Source organism: Drosophila navojoa, chromosome 2, assembly GCF_054131105.1.
Source record: "Drosophila navojoa isolate 15081-1374.11 chromosome 2, UAZ_NAV_1.0, whole genome shotgun sequence".
Lineage (NCBI taxonomy): Eukaryota > Metazoa > Arthropoda > Insecta > Diptera > Drosophilidae > Drosophila > Drosophila navojoa.
The window spans coordinates 10,742,409-10,760,468 of record NC_142890.1 but is presented as its reverse complement, the minus strand read 5'-3'; the positions used below and the strand labels follow the sequence as shown (position 1 = coordinate 10,760,468).

General features: G+C 43.4%; 2 protein-coding genes across 3 annotated transcripts; one reads left to right on the top strand and one right to left on the bottom strand.

The window, feature by feature from the left end:
* Positions 1–1,965: 1,965 nt before the first annotated feature.
* On the top strand, positions 1,966–14,907 carry LOC115564758 (uncharacterized). Of its 2 annotated transcripts, XM_089256468.1 has the most exons (12): positions 1,966–2,095; positions 2,192–5,157; positions 10,261–10,412; positions 10,468–10,602; positions 10,663–10,920; positions 11,721–12,060; positions 12,130–12,216; positions 12,490–12,640; positions 12,705–13,014; positions 13,071–13,170; positions 13,849–13,992; positions 14,127–14,907. In XM_089256468.1, the coding sequence occupies exons 2-12, from the start codon at positions 2,405–2,407 to the stop codon at positions 14,599–14,601; spliced, it is 4,905 nt and encodes a 1,634-aa protein (XP_089112594.1). In that variant the 5' UTR covers positions 1,966–2,095; positions 2,192–2,404; the 3' UTR covers positions 14,602–14,907. The 2 variants fall into 2 exon arrangements, with proteins under 2 accessions (XP_089112594.1, XP_089112598.1); XM_089256472.1 differs by lacking the exons at positions 13,849–13,992; positions 14,127–14,907 and adding an exon at positions 13,405–13,712.
* Positions 14,908–15,797: 890 nt separating this feature from the next.
* Positions 15,798–17,760, bottom strand: LOC115564239 (uncharacterized). The gene has a single exon (XM_030388333.2). It carries the CDS (start codon positions 17,640–17,642, stop codon positions 15,798–15,800), a length of 1,845 nt encoding a protein of 614 aa, XP_030244193.2. The 5' UTR covers positions 17,643–17,760.
* Between the last annotated feature and the right edge of the window lie 300 nt (positions 17,761–18,060).

Here is an 18,060-nt window from a genome sequence, read left to right as displayed (position 1 = left end):
GTCCCCCTGCCACTCCATATCTCTCGCTCCCATCCTCCTTCTCTCTCTCTCTCTCTCTCTCTCTCTCTCTCTCTCATTCTGGCATCGATTGACGTTTTCCAAATTTTCGTGCAATTTGCATATATTTTTAGCTTTTATCTATTTTGAAAATAAATGAATTTCAATGGAAGCGAAATACGCGCAAATTGCGCCGCAAAAGTTAGCGAAAATCTCTGTGCCCCATCAATTAGTGGCACAATCAAATGCAACACGCCAGCTTGTTGCCGCTGTGGCATCCACTTATACATAATACACACGCTGCCTTTTCAGCTGCTTTCGCCTCATTGATGGTGACGTCAATGTGCGCGTTGTGGCCCTACAATATGCCAGCTTTATAGTAGATATATAGCTACATATATACTGATGTATACTTATATATATATATGTGTTTGTGTGTCTGTATAGGTGTATTACTGCCTCTAATTTTAGCGATCTTTACGCTGCTCGGCCTCTCTTTGTGGAACTTTGCGATTTTTATACTTTTATTGCTGCCTATAATTGGTCTGTTTATGTGCGCGCCCTGAACTTGAAGCGATTTACAACATCGGCGTGCTGCATGCCGCATGTTGTAGCCAGAGTGAGCACATTGCATGCTGCATGCATTGCAACACAGCTAGAGCTGGGCTACGTTACTTTTTCCTGGGATTATTATGATGTTATATAGTCGCGCTGTTGCGGTAATTAGATTTATTTTTGTCACGTTGCCGCAATTTGAACTTTGGCGCAGAGTCGAAGTGCCCGCTGACTCAGTGCACAGCGAAGACACTGCGAGAAAATAGGAGATACTTGGTGCAAAAAATATATAGTCAGATATATAAATGTGTTCTTCAGTATCTGATATCGTAGTGTGAAGAAAGAGAGCAATAGGCGGAAAGGAGAGAGGTAAAAAAGAAAAGGAGGGAAAAGTTTATGGAATGAGAAAGATAGAGAGAGATTAGGGAAACCCGATAGAGTAAGTGAGAACGAGGTAAAGAAAGAGAGAAAGGGATAATGAAAGACTGAGAGAGACAGAAAGAGATAAGGTGAAATAGGAAATGAAATGGACATATATGTATGTATATAAAGGAAGAAAGAAATACAGAGACAGAGTGTGAGAATAGAGAAGATACAGAATAAAGGAGAAAGAGAGAAAAGAAAAAAAATAGAGATGAGAAGCGCAAAGAGAGGAATGAGAATGAAAGAGATAGAAATGCTAGAGATAGTAGAGAAAATGAGGAATAGGCCTCCGATGACAGGGCGAAACAAAAAAACTAGATTCAATAACAAATAAACAGTCAAATATTCAAAATATTCGATAGAGACATACATATATACATTTTGATATGTACAGGGGAATTAGGAAATTGTGAGAGCCGCAAAAAGATAAATAAAAAATGTCAAAAAGTTTAATGGGCAGACAAACAGGAAGCAAGCGCCACAGATATCGTAATGCTCGAGATTAAAACAAAAATGAAAGGAAAAACAGACGCAAGCATATATTATGATATATATTTATAAATACATATAATTTTTATGGGCAATTAAAATGTTTTCTTTGAGGCAATCGTTAGCCATGTCTCTGTTGACCCGACTTACGCCTACTTTTTGCGCCATGTAAGCTGTTGCCATTCCATTGACGGCTGAGCACAGATATGGAATGCGGGCTTTGCAATGGTGAATGGGCACAGCTCATGCTCATTGTTGTTGTTTTCGATGACACATAATGATAAAATCGAACAATTAGCCTTTAGCTCTCAACGCATCAATTAATATTCATAAGCAGACTAATACAGCAGTAAATCTATGGCTATAAACATGCGTGTGAATGTGTGTGTGTGTGTGAAGATATGTAGATATGCATGTACGTATGTATGTATGTGTGGGTGTGCTATGCCAAACAATCGCAATTAAAATTAATTATGCCATATGTCTTTTTGTCAAGTGTAGCTCATGAGTCTCGTTTGCTCATATTTGTCCAGCGTTTGTCATCGCAGTTCCAGTTCCAGTTCAGCCGTCGGTTCAGCCGGTTCAAAAGCAACGGACGCATCGCACAGCCACTGTGTATGTGTGTGCGAGTGTGTGAGTAAGTAGTATAATAGATGTCCCATGCTAATTAGCTAGACTCTAGTCACATATGCAAATGTAAATAAACACTTATTATTTAAATCAACAGGTTGCGACACTGAAATAAGCGATAAAAACGATTTGTTTATAAACGAAATAACGAACAGCAAAAATTGGCAACTGTGAAAAGTTGCCGACAGAGGAAGAAGAACAGCAACAAAGCGATGGACATGCATTTAAATGAAATATAAAAGCAAATTCAAAGTGCACATATATTTTGGCAAAGTGTGTGTGAGTGTGTGAACGAAACAAATTGACAAAAATGTTTAATTTGCTGCGACGCACGCGTCAAAGAAAAGCGCACAAGAGCAACAAAAACTACGATGCAAGCGACGAAGAGGAAGGAATACAAACGAAAATAACAACAACAGCAAGTGCTGCTGCGGCTGCCAGGACCAGAGAGCAAGAGAGCAGTAATGCTAGTGAGAACCGTTGCCTATTCAGCGCCAGAGAGCGCGACGCTGAGCGAGCCAGAGAGAGCGAGCAAAAGAGCGCAATGCGTTTGCCTACGCAGGCAGCGCGACGCGCTGTGATCGAAGAGCTGGAGGACTTGAGCAGCGACGAGCACGACGAAGAGCGGCAAAGTGTAAATTTAGCTAAAACAGCTGCGGCGACAGCAACAACAACAACATCAGCTAATGGCCATTCAGCGATCTCTTGGCGCTCCGACAATTTGAATATAAATAACATGGGCGCAGGCAATGGGGCGACGACGGCGAGGACAACGTCTGTTGTTGTTGATGATGATGATGATGTAGACGTTGATCGAAATGGTGGCGATGCTGCTGCTGCTGCCGCTGCTGTTGGGCATGGCGGCGCGACCAGTCCAAACGAGTCAGCCAGCGCGAACGCAAAAGCAAACAACGTCGACGGTCGGCCAATTGGCATTATTAGTACGAGCAGTGGCCAAACGAAAACTCGCCACAATAACGGGCCAATTACCGATGGCACGGTAATTGACGCGACCGATACGGTGATATATCGCAGCCCATCGAAGCAATCGAACGAATTGAAACGACAATCGCGCCTATCGCTGGGCAACTTTGCGTTGCATTTAGGTGGCAACAGGGACAACATTGACACTGCCGCAGACGATACGGCGGTGCAGAAGAAGCGCAAAGCGTTGCAGAAGAGTCGCGATTTTCTCACAGATATTTTCATGGCGCGTGGACGTAACCATCAGCGTCAGCAGCGAAATCAACAGCAGCAGCAACAACAAAAACACCAGCAACAGCAACAACATCAATCGAAATCCAAAACATCTATTGACGACAACGTAATCGCCATTGGGCAGACACTGGCAGCAGCACACCTTGAAACGAACTCCGACCCCGCGACCGCGTCCACAAATAGTTATCAAATGACTATGTCTAATAATAGCCCACAATTGTGGCAGCGCGCGGCCAAAGAGCGAGAGCGGGAGCTAGAGAGAGAGCAGCAGCAACAGCAGCAGCAACAGCAACAGCAAGAGCGAGAGCGAGAGCGTGCACGACAACGTGAGCTAGATCGAGAACGGGAGCGCGAGCGCGAGCGGAACGACAGTAATTCAGCTGGAGCATTGCGACAGGAGCAGCAGGCAAAAGAGAGCCGCCAGCTGGCGAGAGAGGAGCAGCAGCAGCGACGAGATGCGCATAGAGCGGCGAGTGCCAATTTTATTCAAGCGGCAAACGTCGAGCTGTGCACTGTCGCGGAAGATCAGCAAGAGGACGCTGCCGTACTGCAACGCAGCAACAGCAGCAGCAGCAGTATCAGCAGCAGCAACAACACCACTGGCAACAACAACACAAGTGACATAATCTCTGGTAACATGGGCCAGACCAGCACCAAGCCCAACGAGTGCACACAGTCGGCGCATAGCTCACGAGCCAGCACGCCGCGTGAGTTCCGTGAGTCGATCGTGAGCGAGCCGCAAAGCGTGCCCGTGGCGCCGCCGCGTCACCAGAAACAACAAACGCAACAGGAAGTGCCCAAAATAACTGTCAGCGACTGCAGCTTCGAGCAGAGTCCCACTGGCAGCCCACTGGCCGGGGAGGTGTTCTATGACTTCGAGAGCCAGTCACCCAACCAGGGCCATAGTCAGGGTCACGACCTCAACATCCAGGAGCTGAACGAGGCACACGAGGAGACGCTCGAGGATGAGGTGTTCGATATACCCACTACGATCTATCAGCAGCAGGCGAACGGCATTCCCCGACCCTGGACACGCTTGACCAATGTCAAGCTGGAGAATGTGCAGGAGGAGGATGAGGATGATCCGCAGGCCGAGCCCGAGCCCGAGGACGATGAGCTCGATGAGGCGGTCGATCTCGAGTGTGATGACCGTGGGCGTGGCACGCCCAACAGCTCACGCAAATCGGCGAGCAGCGAGCGCAGCGCGCTCAAAAGCGATTCCAATCTCAGCAGCAGCTATGCCGACTCGGGCATCGGCATGGGCCTGGGCGTGGCCGCCAACGAGTCAACTAGCCAAGCAGATCAAAAGCAGCAGCAGCAGCCGGTGCAGCGTAGCGCTGCGTCGATGCAGCCACGGCGCACGCCCTTCGTGCGCGACGGCAACTCAACGTCCACCGACTGCGACTGCGAGGAGCTGCTGCTGCAGTGCGACGAACTCGACGATGAGCAGCAGTTCGACGAGCGTTTGGTGTGCATCGAGAGCATTAGCCTGCCCGATGTCGTTGTCGAGTCAACGACCGTCACATCGCAAGCAAATGCCAGCAGCAGCAGCAGCAGCAGTAGCAGTGCCAACAACAACAACAGCAGCAGCAGCAATGGCAACAATGGAGAGGGCCATCTGAATATCAATATTACCAATGGCGCCGGTGGCAATAGCCTCGGCAATGTGCATTTCATACCGATACATATCGAGGGCTCTGGAGCGGCGGCACGCAGTCGCAGCAACAGTCCCAATCAGCGCAGCTTGGACGACAGTTGCATAGGGCGCAACACCGTGGAGATCGTCGAGGATGACACCGTGCTCAACAATCAGGCGGACAATAATCGTGAAGCACTGGAGCTCAGGTAAATCATATGCCTTGTCTAACGTAATCACTTAACGTATATGCCATGTCAAATGTCGTCAAGTATCGTATATGCCATGTTTAACGTAATCATGTAACGTATGGACCATGTGTTACGTAATTACGTAACGTGTATGCTTCTAGCGTAGTAAAGCCATTTGACAACATATGACATGAAAAATTTAGTAGAGTGTCGCATATGCCATGCTTAACGTAATAACGTAACCGGTTACGTAATACGGTAACCCGTTACGAAATACGGTACCCCGTTACGTAATACGGTACCTCGTTACGTAAATCGGTACCCCGTTACGTAATACGGTACCTCGTTACGTAAATCGGTACCCCGTTACGTAATTCGGTACCCCGTTACGTAATTCGGTACCCCGTTACGTAATACGGTACCCCGTTTCGTCATACGGTTGCCCGTTACGTAATACGGTACCCCGTTACGTAATACGGTACCCCGTTACGTAATACGATACCCCGTTACGTAATACGATACCCCGTTACGTAATACGGTACCCCGTTACGTAATACGGTTGCACGTTACGTAATACGGTACCCCGTTACGTAATACGGTTGCCCGTTACGTAATACGGTACCCCGTTACGTAATACGGTACCCCGTTACGTAATACGGTACCCCGTTACGTAATACGGTACCCCGTTACGTGATACGGTAACCCGTTACGTAATACGATACCCCGTTACGTAATACGGTACCCCGTTACGTAATACGGTACCCCGTTACGTAATACGGTACCCCGTTACGTAATACGGTTGCACGTTACGTAATACGGTACCCCGTTACGTAATACGGTTGCCCGTTACGTAATACGGTACCCCGTTACGTAATACGGTACCCCGTTACGTAATACGGTACCCCGTTACGTAATACGGTACCCCGTTACGTGATACGGTAACCCGTTACGTAATAACGTAACGTAATGGCTAACGTAAAACTTTTTTTGCTGCGCAGCCTCAATATGTAATGTATAGGCCATGAATATCGTAATCACATCGCGTATACGCCATAACTAATTTAGTCAAGTAACGTCTAAAGAATCACGTAACATGTATTCAATGTCTAACGTAGTCAAGGAACGTGTACGTCAAACCAAAGTTAGTCACTTCACATATACGTTTTCCAGTAACGTATACGCCATGTCTCCCACGTCGCAGTCATAAATCAAAAGAATAAGCAAACAAAAACAAAAGTGAAACTAAGCGATGATCTAATACGTCTCTAGCTCTTCGACTAATACTGCTGAATGATTCAACGTTTTGTTTATTGTCTGTGCAGCGCGGCGTATGCGCAATATTTATGCCCGCTGCTCTCCAAAGCTGCTGCAACTGCACTTTTCCTTTGTGGCGTCAAATGTGATGCTTTAATTAATTACCTGATCCCTTCCTCTCGCCCTCTCCGATTTTCCGACTTCTTCCACCACATTTTCCATGACATTTGCGTAGCAATTTTCCTGCTGCCATTCATCTTGAGCGCTTTTCCCCTTTCTTGTTTTTCATTTGTACATATATGTTTTGTTTATATAGCAAGATATATGTACTTTGTGGCAATTTTCCAGTCAAGTCACCTAAAACAGAAAACATTTTTCTGCGCTTTCATTTTTATCGAGCTATTATATATAAACTGTTGTTGTTTCTTTTTTGGCATGTGCCAATCTCTCTTGTGGGTTTCAAGATTATGATATATTTGATTTCTTGGAAAACACGAGAATCGAAAAGCATTTTTAATTAATTTTGACACGTATCAAATAAAAAGTTTATTTATCACTGTAGCTTAGAAACATTGCAATTATTCAGATTTGATAATTATCAAATAAGAAGTATTGCTGATACAATTTAGTGACTTGACTAAATTATTGAATTTTTTTTAAAAATAAAAAGACTTTCCTGACTATGAGAAAATATGAGCTTAATACTTATTATCAAATGTATTTAAAATAATTTACTTCAAGAGATCAAAGTTGGAATTATCGAAGCCCTTTCTCAGCCTTTTGCCTTTTGACTTTGAACTTGGACTACTCTGAAGATCTTTAAATTTAATTATTTTGATTGATTTATGTGCTGTATTTATAGTAAAAACTTTTGTTTATTTTAGAGTCTAAATAGATTCTTAGAGGATATAACGTTGTTCATCACCGCCAACTATTACTTATTGTTCTTCACAAAAAACAAAACCTTGAACTAACTTGAAAGATTCCATTTCCATTCCCAAATACCATACAATATATATGTATATATGTATTTAAATATTTATAACAATACTACATACTTATAGGTGGATTCTTAGCACTATTTTTGTTAGTTTTTTATTTATTTATTTTTTTTTTTTGGCATTTATTTTTCTCGCGCTTTTGCCCTCTTTAAATGTTTTTGTTTAAGCAAAATTAATCTCAATTTAAAAGCAATTATTTCTTTTTGACTTTTACGTATACGTTATTGCGAAACTGTTTGCTCTCACTAATACTTTTATTTATATCGGTATTTATTTGTATTTATATCATATAACCACAAATGTCACTTGCCCGTTGTTTGGCCTTCAGAAATATGACAGATTGTGACAGCCGGTCGGCAAGTGTCTTGACCAGCCACCAATTGTTATATTATAGATACATACATATATTTATACTAATTATTCACATTAGTATTTATATACAATTATTAAATATTTTATAGAACAAACAGGCATTTGATGGCATGTTGTTCGTGCCCTTCCGTTTTGGGGCGTCGCATTCGCCGTTAGCCGTAAATCAGCTGAAAATAATTTCGCTCGTCATTTGTTGGCAACATATTTGTTCGCATTTCGCATTTTGTATTTCCCACGCCGAAATTTCAATAATTTTCTTTTCATATGCGCTACGTCAAATGTGCACAGAGCAGTCGAGCTGCCTGCTCTAGTTTTTCCGGTTTATTTTGGTTGCTTTTATTTCTCTTCAATTATTTTGCTATCCTTTCTATGCCAGCGAATGCAAATGTTAAAATTTTTTCTAAATTGCAAATGCTTACAATGTGCACACGTCTTAGATCACTGGAGAGTGGTGGCTGCTCTTGATTTAACAGCTGGCCCATGAAAGTGGCCAAGTAAACAATCTTGGCCCATCAATTCGAATGTTTACGCCCAGCGCCACGCAATGGGGCGTATGCGTAATTTCGTTAGCGTGCATCTAACTTATGAGCTGCTCTGTTTAGATGAAGTAATTTCACGAACAACTTGGACATAAACAAACTAACTGAAAGAGAAGAAGAAGCAGCAGTAGCAGCAGCAGCATTCTTCGTCAAAAACTCAAAAATAATTGAAATAACTTGCCAGATACATCTGCTGTATCTATGTATCTACTGTATCTGCTGTATCTACTGTATCTATGTATCTGTTGTGTCTTGTACGCAGCATCGCGTGTCACAATTTGATAAATTCGCCACTCATTGTCTCTCAAGCAGCATCTTAACACTTGCCAAATTTCACAGCTACACGGATACAGCTACAGCTACAGATCTGTGTATCTACGTTGTTTCTTTTATAAATAGCTTTGCGCATTTGCACATTGCCGCGCGACAAGACAGCAAATTTAAATAAGTTACATTCAATTAAAACGTATTTTATTTTGCGTTTAATGCAAAAACAAAATAAAACAAGCTAAATGCCAATGCTAACAACGACCTGAACGCCAATGCAATACTCTAACAGGAACCATATGATGATTTATATATATTTTTATAAATGTATATATTTTTGTATTCCTTCCCTATATTTCATAAATTTTAAAGGTAATATCAAATGCAACATTTGTAAGCTTAATGTTTTTGTATTAAATCTAGAATCAAAATTCATAGCTTTAATGAGAATTCAATATGAATATAATTTAGCTGCTACATATTCCTAATAGGCTTGCTCTACATCAATTTTTATGATGCTAAACTTTAACAGCAACAAACTGATATATATATATGTTGCACATGCTTTGTTTCTGGCACAGTTTCTATATCAACATATGCCAACTTTTCAACTTTTACATAGACTTTGTTAGTCAGTCAAAAGTTTTATGAAAGACTTTCAGCTTTCACTAATTTTCACATTGTTTGCAAGGAACATATAGCTGATTCTGTTGGCTTTCCTTTATTCCTTTTCAGTTAATCATTTTCGCTACTTAACTGCCATGAGAAACATAACTATTTATATACATAACTCTACTATAAAGTACCGCCTTGAATATGAACCTGAACTTGATGTGAAGCCTTGTTTAAAAAAAACTCAAGCTCACTTTGCTTCACATTCATCAAAATGCAAAACAAAACTCGAGGAAATCTTTTAAATTGAAATCGCCTTTCAAATGTTTAAAGTGATTGAGTTTGATTCAAATTGCTTTACGCAGCAACTCTATCAAGTTTGCCCTACTCTTTCTAGGCAGCCTTATCAGCTGCTCACACATTCTATCTATCTAGCACCCCCCCTAGTTGAGCTGTTGCTCTATAAACAATCTAGATAAACAGCTCATCAATAGTCCATCTAGCCATCCAAAGCCCTTTTCAAGCCATGCACAATCCGGCACACAGTGCCATTATGGCCCATTCAAAGAGTATCGGCTCTAAGAAATACTAAATACAATAGATGCGCATGTCTGCGTTGTCTGCGTCGTCGCTAGCAAATTATGGCTAGCCTGTGGGGAAGGCATTCCCACAATGTTTTCTGCACCTCATTTCAGTCTCTCGATTCAAGTGCGTCAAGTCGTTAACATATACAACATATATATATATGTACATGTGCATATATGTGTGAGTGTGTGCTATACAGGTGCGGGTGTGTTTGTTTGCTTTTTTTTTCTTTTTCTTAAATATTATAATTATTTATTTATTTATATTGCGGCTTAGCTAAAAATCTAACATAAGACACGAGTGCGTGCGCTGCTCACGTAGCTGACTCATTTTTTGTTTTCACTCGGATTTTCTAGAGATTTTGTTGACTAAAAATATATGCAACCTATATAGATAGAGAGAGACAACAAATACATATATGCATAGATATTTGCAATAATTTGTCTGGCTTTTGCTAATATGTATTTAATTATTGCAAAATTCATTCATAGGAAGGAGCTCAAGGTGCAGAAGGCGCGTTTCAGCTCACAGCTCGAGGATGCGCACAAAAATGTTCAAAATCTGGAGAGTAAGGTGAGCGATATGCAGCTAAAGATACAGAATCTGGAGCAGGAACTCTCGCAAAAGCAATGGAATGTGGACAGTGAGTTGAACTAAGTAAAAGCCTGGGATCAGACTCTAATCACATTCATTCGCAGGACTCCAGGGCGAGCTGACGGCCGCGCAGAAGGACGATGAATATGTGCGCAAGAAGCTGAAGCTGCTCGAGGACGAAAAGGTGCATCTGCGGCACAAATACAGCGACGATGAGGACGAATTCCGACGCAAATACAGTGAGTACTTGTCCATTTGATTTCGAAATCAAATCAAAACAAAAAATCTCGTTATCTCAGATACTTTGGAGGCGCAATACAACGAATTAACCGAGAAGTACAAACAGACGCAGAGCCTGGCAAATGGACTACAGACACAGCTGGCCGCAGCTCAGGCTGAGCTGGCCAAGTGGGCCGATGAGGTGAACAGAATACGTGAGGAGTTGGAGGAGCAAATACGCATACTCAAAAATGCACTCGAGAATTCCGAGGCGGAGCGCAAAATCTGCGAGGATAAGTGGCAAACCGAGTTCGAGCTGCTCAGAACACACAACAGAGGTGCGACCCACATTGTAATACACTCACTACACACACCGGCATGCAAAACAAATATTGCTTTTAGATACCCTCGAACACTTAGGGGGACAAAGGGTGGGCTTGACTGAAAGGCAACTATATCCCAGTTGATGTAGATGTGGACTAGGCAATCGCTTTTCCTTACCCTTCTCTTGCACTAAAGTTGATGAGAGCTAAGAGAATATAAATTGGTTTATTATATAATATTCCATTATTCAGTTTGTTATCTTTTTTCTTACTCAGTCTCTCTCTCTCTCTCTCTCTCTCTCTCTCTCTCTCTCTCTCTCATAATAGTTGTTTCATAGAATAATGGATTGCATGAAGGTCATTCCTTATCTTCTTAAGTTTTTTTTTTTTTATTCCCATTTCTCTCTCTTTCCATCTTGCCCTCTGTCTACCTCTGATTGCTAGCTTTGCTGTCTCTTTCCGGGGCTACCATCACTAGTCCATCCTTCTTTTCATGTTTTCCAGTTTACCTTTCCTTGAAGAGAAGCCACCCGCTCTCTCCATCTCTCTCGCTTGCTCTCCTTCTTCTGCTCTCCTTTACTTTCATCTTATTCTCTTTCCCATCTCATTCTCATTCTCCCACTCCCCAACTTTTTCTTTCATTCTTCTCCCTCTCTTACTTTATTAATTTTCACTTGGACTGTATCCGTCTCTAAACACCGCCTTTCTATGCAATTTTCATAAATTGCATACACAATAAGATACTCCCATCTTATACTTTCTACAGCATATCTTCTAGTCTATTATATTATCACGTCTCTTTTCATAATTGACAGAGCGCGAGGAGACCCTGATGTCGGACTGCGAGTGGCAGATGCGGCAAATGCAGCGCCAGTGGAAGGACAAACTGGACAAATCCAATTACGAACGCAAACAGGCAGCGGCCAAGGCCGAGGAACTGGAACTGGAGCTGCAATCACGTCGCAAGGAGGCGGAAAGTTTGCGCATTTGCCAGGCACAGGTGAAGTCGCTGAGCGGCGTTGTCAGCGAACAGGAGCGCTCCATCCAGACGCTCATGGAGCGCATCGACAACCTGAAGGATGAACTCGAAATGGCCAACAGCAATCTGGAGACACAGATCGAAGCTGTGCACAAGATTAAATATCAGTGTGATAAGTGAGTCGAACTATCTCTTAAATACTCCTTAATCGAAGCATTTGCTAATCTGTGAACTTTACTCTCCAGCGCCATTTATGATAAGGAGCGTCAAATGATTTATCGCATCGATGAGGTGCGCAACGAAGCTGCCGCCTTTTGGGAGAATAAACTTTAGTAAGTAATATGTATTAAAGGGTACCTAAGACTGCTAACTAGTATTAGACTATCAAGTTAGAAAGCTACTACAATAACTTAAGATTATATAATACTTCCTTTCTTTCAATTGATATCTGAACCTAAATCCAATCGGATTTTCACTCGTTTTTCACACTTCCAACTGAAATTGATAGTTCCTAGTCTACATATATTTCCACTCCTTTTTCATCGACTCAAGTGAAATTGATGGATCCTTAATAATTCATGTAATCACAATCTTCCACCACACAGCACAGAGATGACAAGACTGACAAATGAACTGGAATCCGTTTACGTGGAGGAGCGACGCGACGCCTTGGACAAGCTGCAGGCGGAGCACATTGAGGAGCTGCGTGCGCTGACCAATCGCTACACGGCCAACGAGGAGGAGCTGCGTGCCGAGGTGCCAAAGCAACTTTTACTTGTAATTATTCCCGAACATAATAATCCACCTCCATGCCTTCCAGATCGAAGAGCTGACCGAGAACTTGGAGCTGAAGAAGCAGGACTTTCTGTCGCTGCGCGAGCGCTCGGACAATGCGCTGCTGCAGACGCGCATGCATCTGGATCGGGCGGATCGTGAGTATCAGAATGCCATGTGCCGCGAGGAGGATCGACGCGTGGAGCTGGAGGAGAAGCTGCGCAAGGAGTTCGAAGCGGAAAAGGAGGAAATGGAGGAGAAGTTCCGCGAACGTTTGGATCAAGTCAAGGAGGAGTTTGCCAAGGAGCTGCAGCTGTCCACGCAGGACATGATAGAGACGCATCGAAAGGAGCTGGGTAAGCTTTAGTTGAGTGAGAGAGCGAAACCTATGCTACAGCCATAATCTTTGCAGAGAGCCAAAAGGCGAAACTGCAAAGCGAACGGGATGAGGCGATTCAGGAGCTGGTCGAGCGACATCGCGCCAAGTTGGCCGCTGCCGAGGAACGAATCAAGTGAGTGAATTGGCTCCGAGGCAATCGTACGTAACCCCAGCTAACTGTACTAGAGCCTAAACCCACATATATATATAGATATATATATATATATATATATACAGTGCCTGCCAATAGACTTCCAACTGTTTTTGTTTGCCACATTTCTCATTTTTCATTTGCCTGCCAACAAATTCATGCATTTACTTGTCTCTTGTTTCTCTTTTACACACACACACACACACACACACACAGCTGCATTGGTGCGGGCGCCCTGTGTGTGCTTGCGAAGTGGGCGTGTCCATATGCGCCCAGCATCTATGTGCTGTATCTGACGATGTCGCCATTGATTGCCTTAGCATGCTTAGTGTTCAATATAATTGCTGTGCTCTATATCAAATATCGCCATCTCTTGAACAACATTTAGCACATCTAAGTATCGAAGTCTATCTATATACATATAACTATCAATCGATCAATCAATCAATCAGAGAGTCTTGTGCCTGCTTTGCTATGAATAATTATTGTCAATGAATATATAACTTTTACTTTCTCTTTTTCGCAATTTATTCGTCTTCTCCTCTGTCACACACACAAACACACTCTTTCCCTCTCTATCTCCCTCCCTCACTCTCTCTCTGTCTCTCTCTCTTTCTCTCTCTCTGTCTCTCTCTGCTTCTAACATTGACAAACGTACAGCGATGTAGAGCTTCGGCATCAGCGCAATCTGAAGGACCTGAAGGCCGCCTACGATGCTGAGAAGGCGGCGCTGGATAAACGCGACATTAGCAACGCCAACGAGATCGAGCAACTGCATCGCAAGTGCCGCTGCCTGACCAATCTGTAAGTCTGTAAGCCTAGTCTGGGGCTGAACTCTGCTTAACCTACGCTTAGCCGTGTCGTCTCGTCTTGTCGCTGCCTCCGGATCGAGACGCCTTGCACGCATCACTAATCCAAATTCGCGAATCCTTTTGCAGCTTCGAGGAGATGCGCATGCGCTATGAGCGCCGTGATCCGCGGCCCGAGGACCTGCGCGAGATCGCCGAGCTGCGCCAGCGCTGCGATAGCCAGGAGCGGGATCTGTTTGTTCTAACGGACAGGCTGCGCGACATGCAGAATCAAATGGCCGAGCAGCTGCAGCAGCAGCAGCAGCAGCAGCAGCAGCAGCAGCAGCAGCAGCAGCAGCGAGGCAATGCGGTTAAGAAGCCACCGCCAAAGACTCTGGCCACCAGCTGTGATGTCATCTACGAGGAGAACGAGGAGCGTGAATCGCCCGAGCTGGAAGTGAACGGCAACGGCTCCGCCTCCTCCTCCAGCCAGGACGATGGCGACGAGGAGGAGCCCGGCGAACAGGAGCCCAGCGACACGGAGTCCAATCACACCATCGAAATCAATGGCAAATGCAAGGACCTCATCAACGAGAACGATGCCCACATGATCTCCGCCGTCTGATCCAACCGAACGGAGCAGGAATTTCCTTATGAGTCCGTTGCAGCCGAGGCGCAGTCGAGCCCCGTTGCCCATCTCGCAGAGTTTCCTTCACGCACTAACCCCAAACCACTCGATCCTTCGGGCTGCCCGCACTGTCCTCTCACCTTGCACCACTGAGCACTGACACACAAACACTAAACTACATAAAAATTGTAAAATACAATCTGAACTGGTTTATAAAACCTGCAACAAACAAAAAGATTTAAAATTAACAAAAAAAAAAACTTAAACGAAATAAATGTAAATATTTTTAGCAAGTTTAACAAAGTTTTTAATTTTTTAATTGAAAAAAAATATATGTATATATATTTTAAAAATGTTTAGATAAACATTTTTGGAAAATGATTTAATTGGAAAAATTTTAATTAAAATTAAAAAAAATGTTTATATAAACGTTTTTTGGAAAATGATTTGATTGGGGATATATTTTAATTGAAATTTAAAATAATGTTTACATAAACATTTTTTGCAACATGATTTGATTGGGGAATTTTTGTAATAAAATTTTTTTAAAATTTGTTATATATATTCTTATGTATATACTTGACTTCTTTCTAGGACTTTTAATGTATTATTTTGGGTTTCATAACCTTAAGCCTCTTAAGGACTATAAAGTTGTATATAAATATTTTATTTATTTAATTTAGAAATAAAAGTTTGAATTTTAAAAAGTTCTCGCTTAACTTTTCATGAGATCTTGTATAAATCTATTTATTTGTATCTATCTCTAACTCTTAGACTTCTTGAGTTGCAAAAAAAAGTTGAAACTAAAAAAGGTTTCTTAACTTGTAATAATGGTAATAATAATTGAAAAACAAAAAACATGAATGATAGGGTATAATAGATTAGGAATTTATGTAATGCTTAGAGCCCATGTCAGCGTTGTGCTTCGACCAGGCTGGTAGAACCCTCTCTCTCTCTCTCTCTCTAGTCATTTTCTTTAAAAGTACATAACTTTCTTAAAACTGAAATGACACCAAAATGTTACTATATATTTTTTATTTAATTAGTTTTTTAATAATACATAATTTTACATGGACATTAGCAATAGTGTCTAGTGATTTTTGAGGTGCTTACAAATTGTATAAAATTAAAATGTATATTTCTAGATTTTCTTTTAAGAATTTTTCAGTGTCTGTAAAGAAGCTTTGATAGGCTTAGAATAGTGTCAACTCCATCTGGTTCCTCCACCCTTGCCAGTAGGTTTGGGCCAGTTCGAGAGCAAAAACCAAAAGAGCTGCCGCATCAAAGGTGGCCAAGAGTTTCCACACCCAAAGCAGATCGCGATTTGTGAGTGGAGCCTGGGTGAACTCGGCATACGAATGGGTTTGGTTGTGGGGCTCGATCTGGGTGGCCGTCAGGCTGCGCATGGCCTCCAAGATCCAATGCCTGACCAGGCCGACGTCGTGGGCGCGATAGATGAACTCGTTCAGGGTTGCCTTGAAGACGGAGTTGCTCTGCACGAGGCCCACAATGGGATAGTCATAGAAGAGGATCAGGCCGGGGGATGCGCATAGGACGTTACGTCTGTAGCGGCTCTGGTAGTTGTTCACGATCTGCCAGAGCCGGCTGGAGGTCTGGTAGGCGTGGTGCGTGTCCAGGGCGAACATCAGATCGTTGCGCTTGATGTTGGGTGCCAGAACTTTATTGGTCAGCTGTCCGATCTGCACGCGATTCTCCTGCAGCTCGCTCATGCTCGCTGCATACTCGTCGAACATGACGGGCAAGCCGCTTCGCTGGAGCTCCTCGAAGTTCTGGATGTGCTGATAGCAGGGCAGCTTGGTCAGCAGGGCGCTCAGGCTGGCGCTGAAGAAGCAGCTGAAGACCAGGCTGAAGACGTACATGAGCATGAGGAACTGTCGCATCGTGAGGCTGCGATAGCGTCGGATGATGCCGATGGGCAGGCCCAAGGCGCCAGCGAAGGCGCGCAGATTGACGAGCCACGTGAACCAGTTCCAGTTCACGCCCTCACGTCGGCCGATCCGCTGATTCGCCAGCTCCAGGAGCTGTTCGAGCAGGGCGAAGATCAGATAGACGCCCAGTGTGACCAGAAAGTAGGGCCGTAGACTCTTATAGATGTCGTCCAATCGCATCTCTTTGCCACACGGCACGACTATGAACACCTGGGCGATGTCCAGGTAGGTGGTGTACTCCGTATTGAAGGAGAATATCCGGCCGTACATGGGCAAGTCCACCTCCTTCCGCCTCACCAGACCCCGGATTTCCATGTCACTTAGCCAGCTGCTCTCGTTCACCGGCCTCCTGAATCTCAATCGAATATTGTATATTCGAGCGAACTGCTTGATAAGTCGATCCATGTAGCCGCCCAAGTATTTTCCGCCCCCCACTCTGTGCTTGGCCAGGAAACTGCCGGGAATATGTAGACTCGGATGGGCTATGGCTGTCCTCTGCTGAAAGTCGCCCCAGATCCGGTTGAAGATTTTACCTCCATCTGAATCATTCAGAGGCGCGAAAGTCGCCTCCGGAAAAGGCTGCAATCGATAGGCGCTTATCGATAGTTCCATTGGCATGGAGTGCAGCACCAGCATATTCATCAAATTGTAGGTGTCTGCCCGATCGGCTATCAGCGCTAGATATTCCTCCGGATCAGCCTCGGCAATATTCAACCAGATCAGAGCACGCGTCTCTCTGATCCGGTCCAGAATCTCGGCCAGGCACTGCAGCAGCATGACGTCCTCCGGCTGCTGTATGCAGAGCAGGGCGAGTGCCTCACTATTGAAGTGTTCGCCTAGCTTAAACCCGTTAGCTCCGTCCAGTCGTAGCACCGGTATTCCAATCGGATTCAGCTCATTCAGGCAGGAGTTGAAGTCCTTTTCCCGTTGCATGAACAACAACGTCTCAATGGGTCTTTGACTTTGCATTTTGTCTATGAGCTCAAGGATATACCCAACATCTGAGGTTTCAGCTGACGCCGATAATCGATAAGTTATCGATTGGTCAGGCCACAGACCTAACATCAATGCACTGAGAGCCAACAACATTCTGAGCCAAGTGGAGAACACAAACTGAGCGTTCGCTTCGACATTTTACAGTTTCTATTAATTTATACATTAATCTAATTAGGTTTAATCGAAAAAGGGAATCTTGATAGACTCACCTATCCTTAGTAGGTGGCAAAAACCGAAGCGAAGGCAGGTAATAAAGCTATTCTACAAGTATTGTATATACACATACAAAAAAACAGACATACATATCTATATACAAATTTGCTTATTGCTTAATACAAACATATATAAAATTCTCGAAACGTAAACTCATACAAACAGTATAAACAAGATTTTTTCCAATATACACTCTTATTTTTATACTTTTATTTACCTGTCAACAGGTAGTTAAAATCTTGGGTTTTTAAAGAACTACGAAATTTGATTGGAATCACCTGTAAATGCAGCGTGCCGT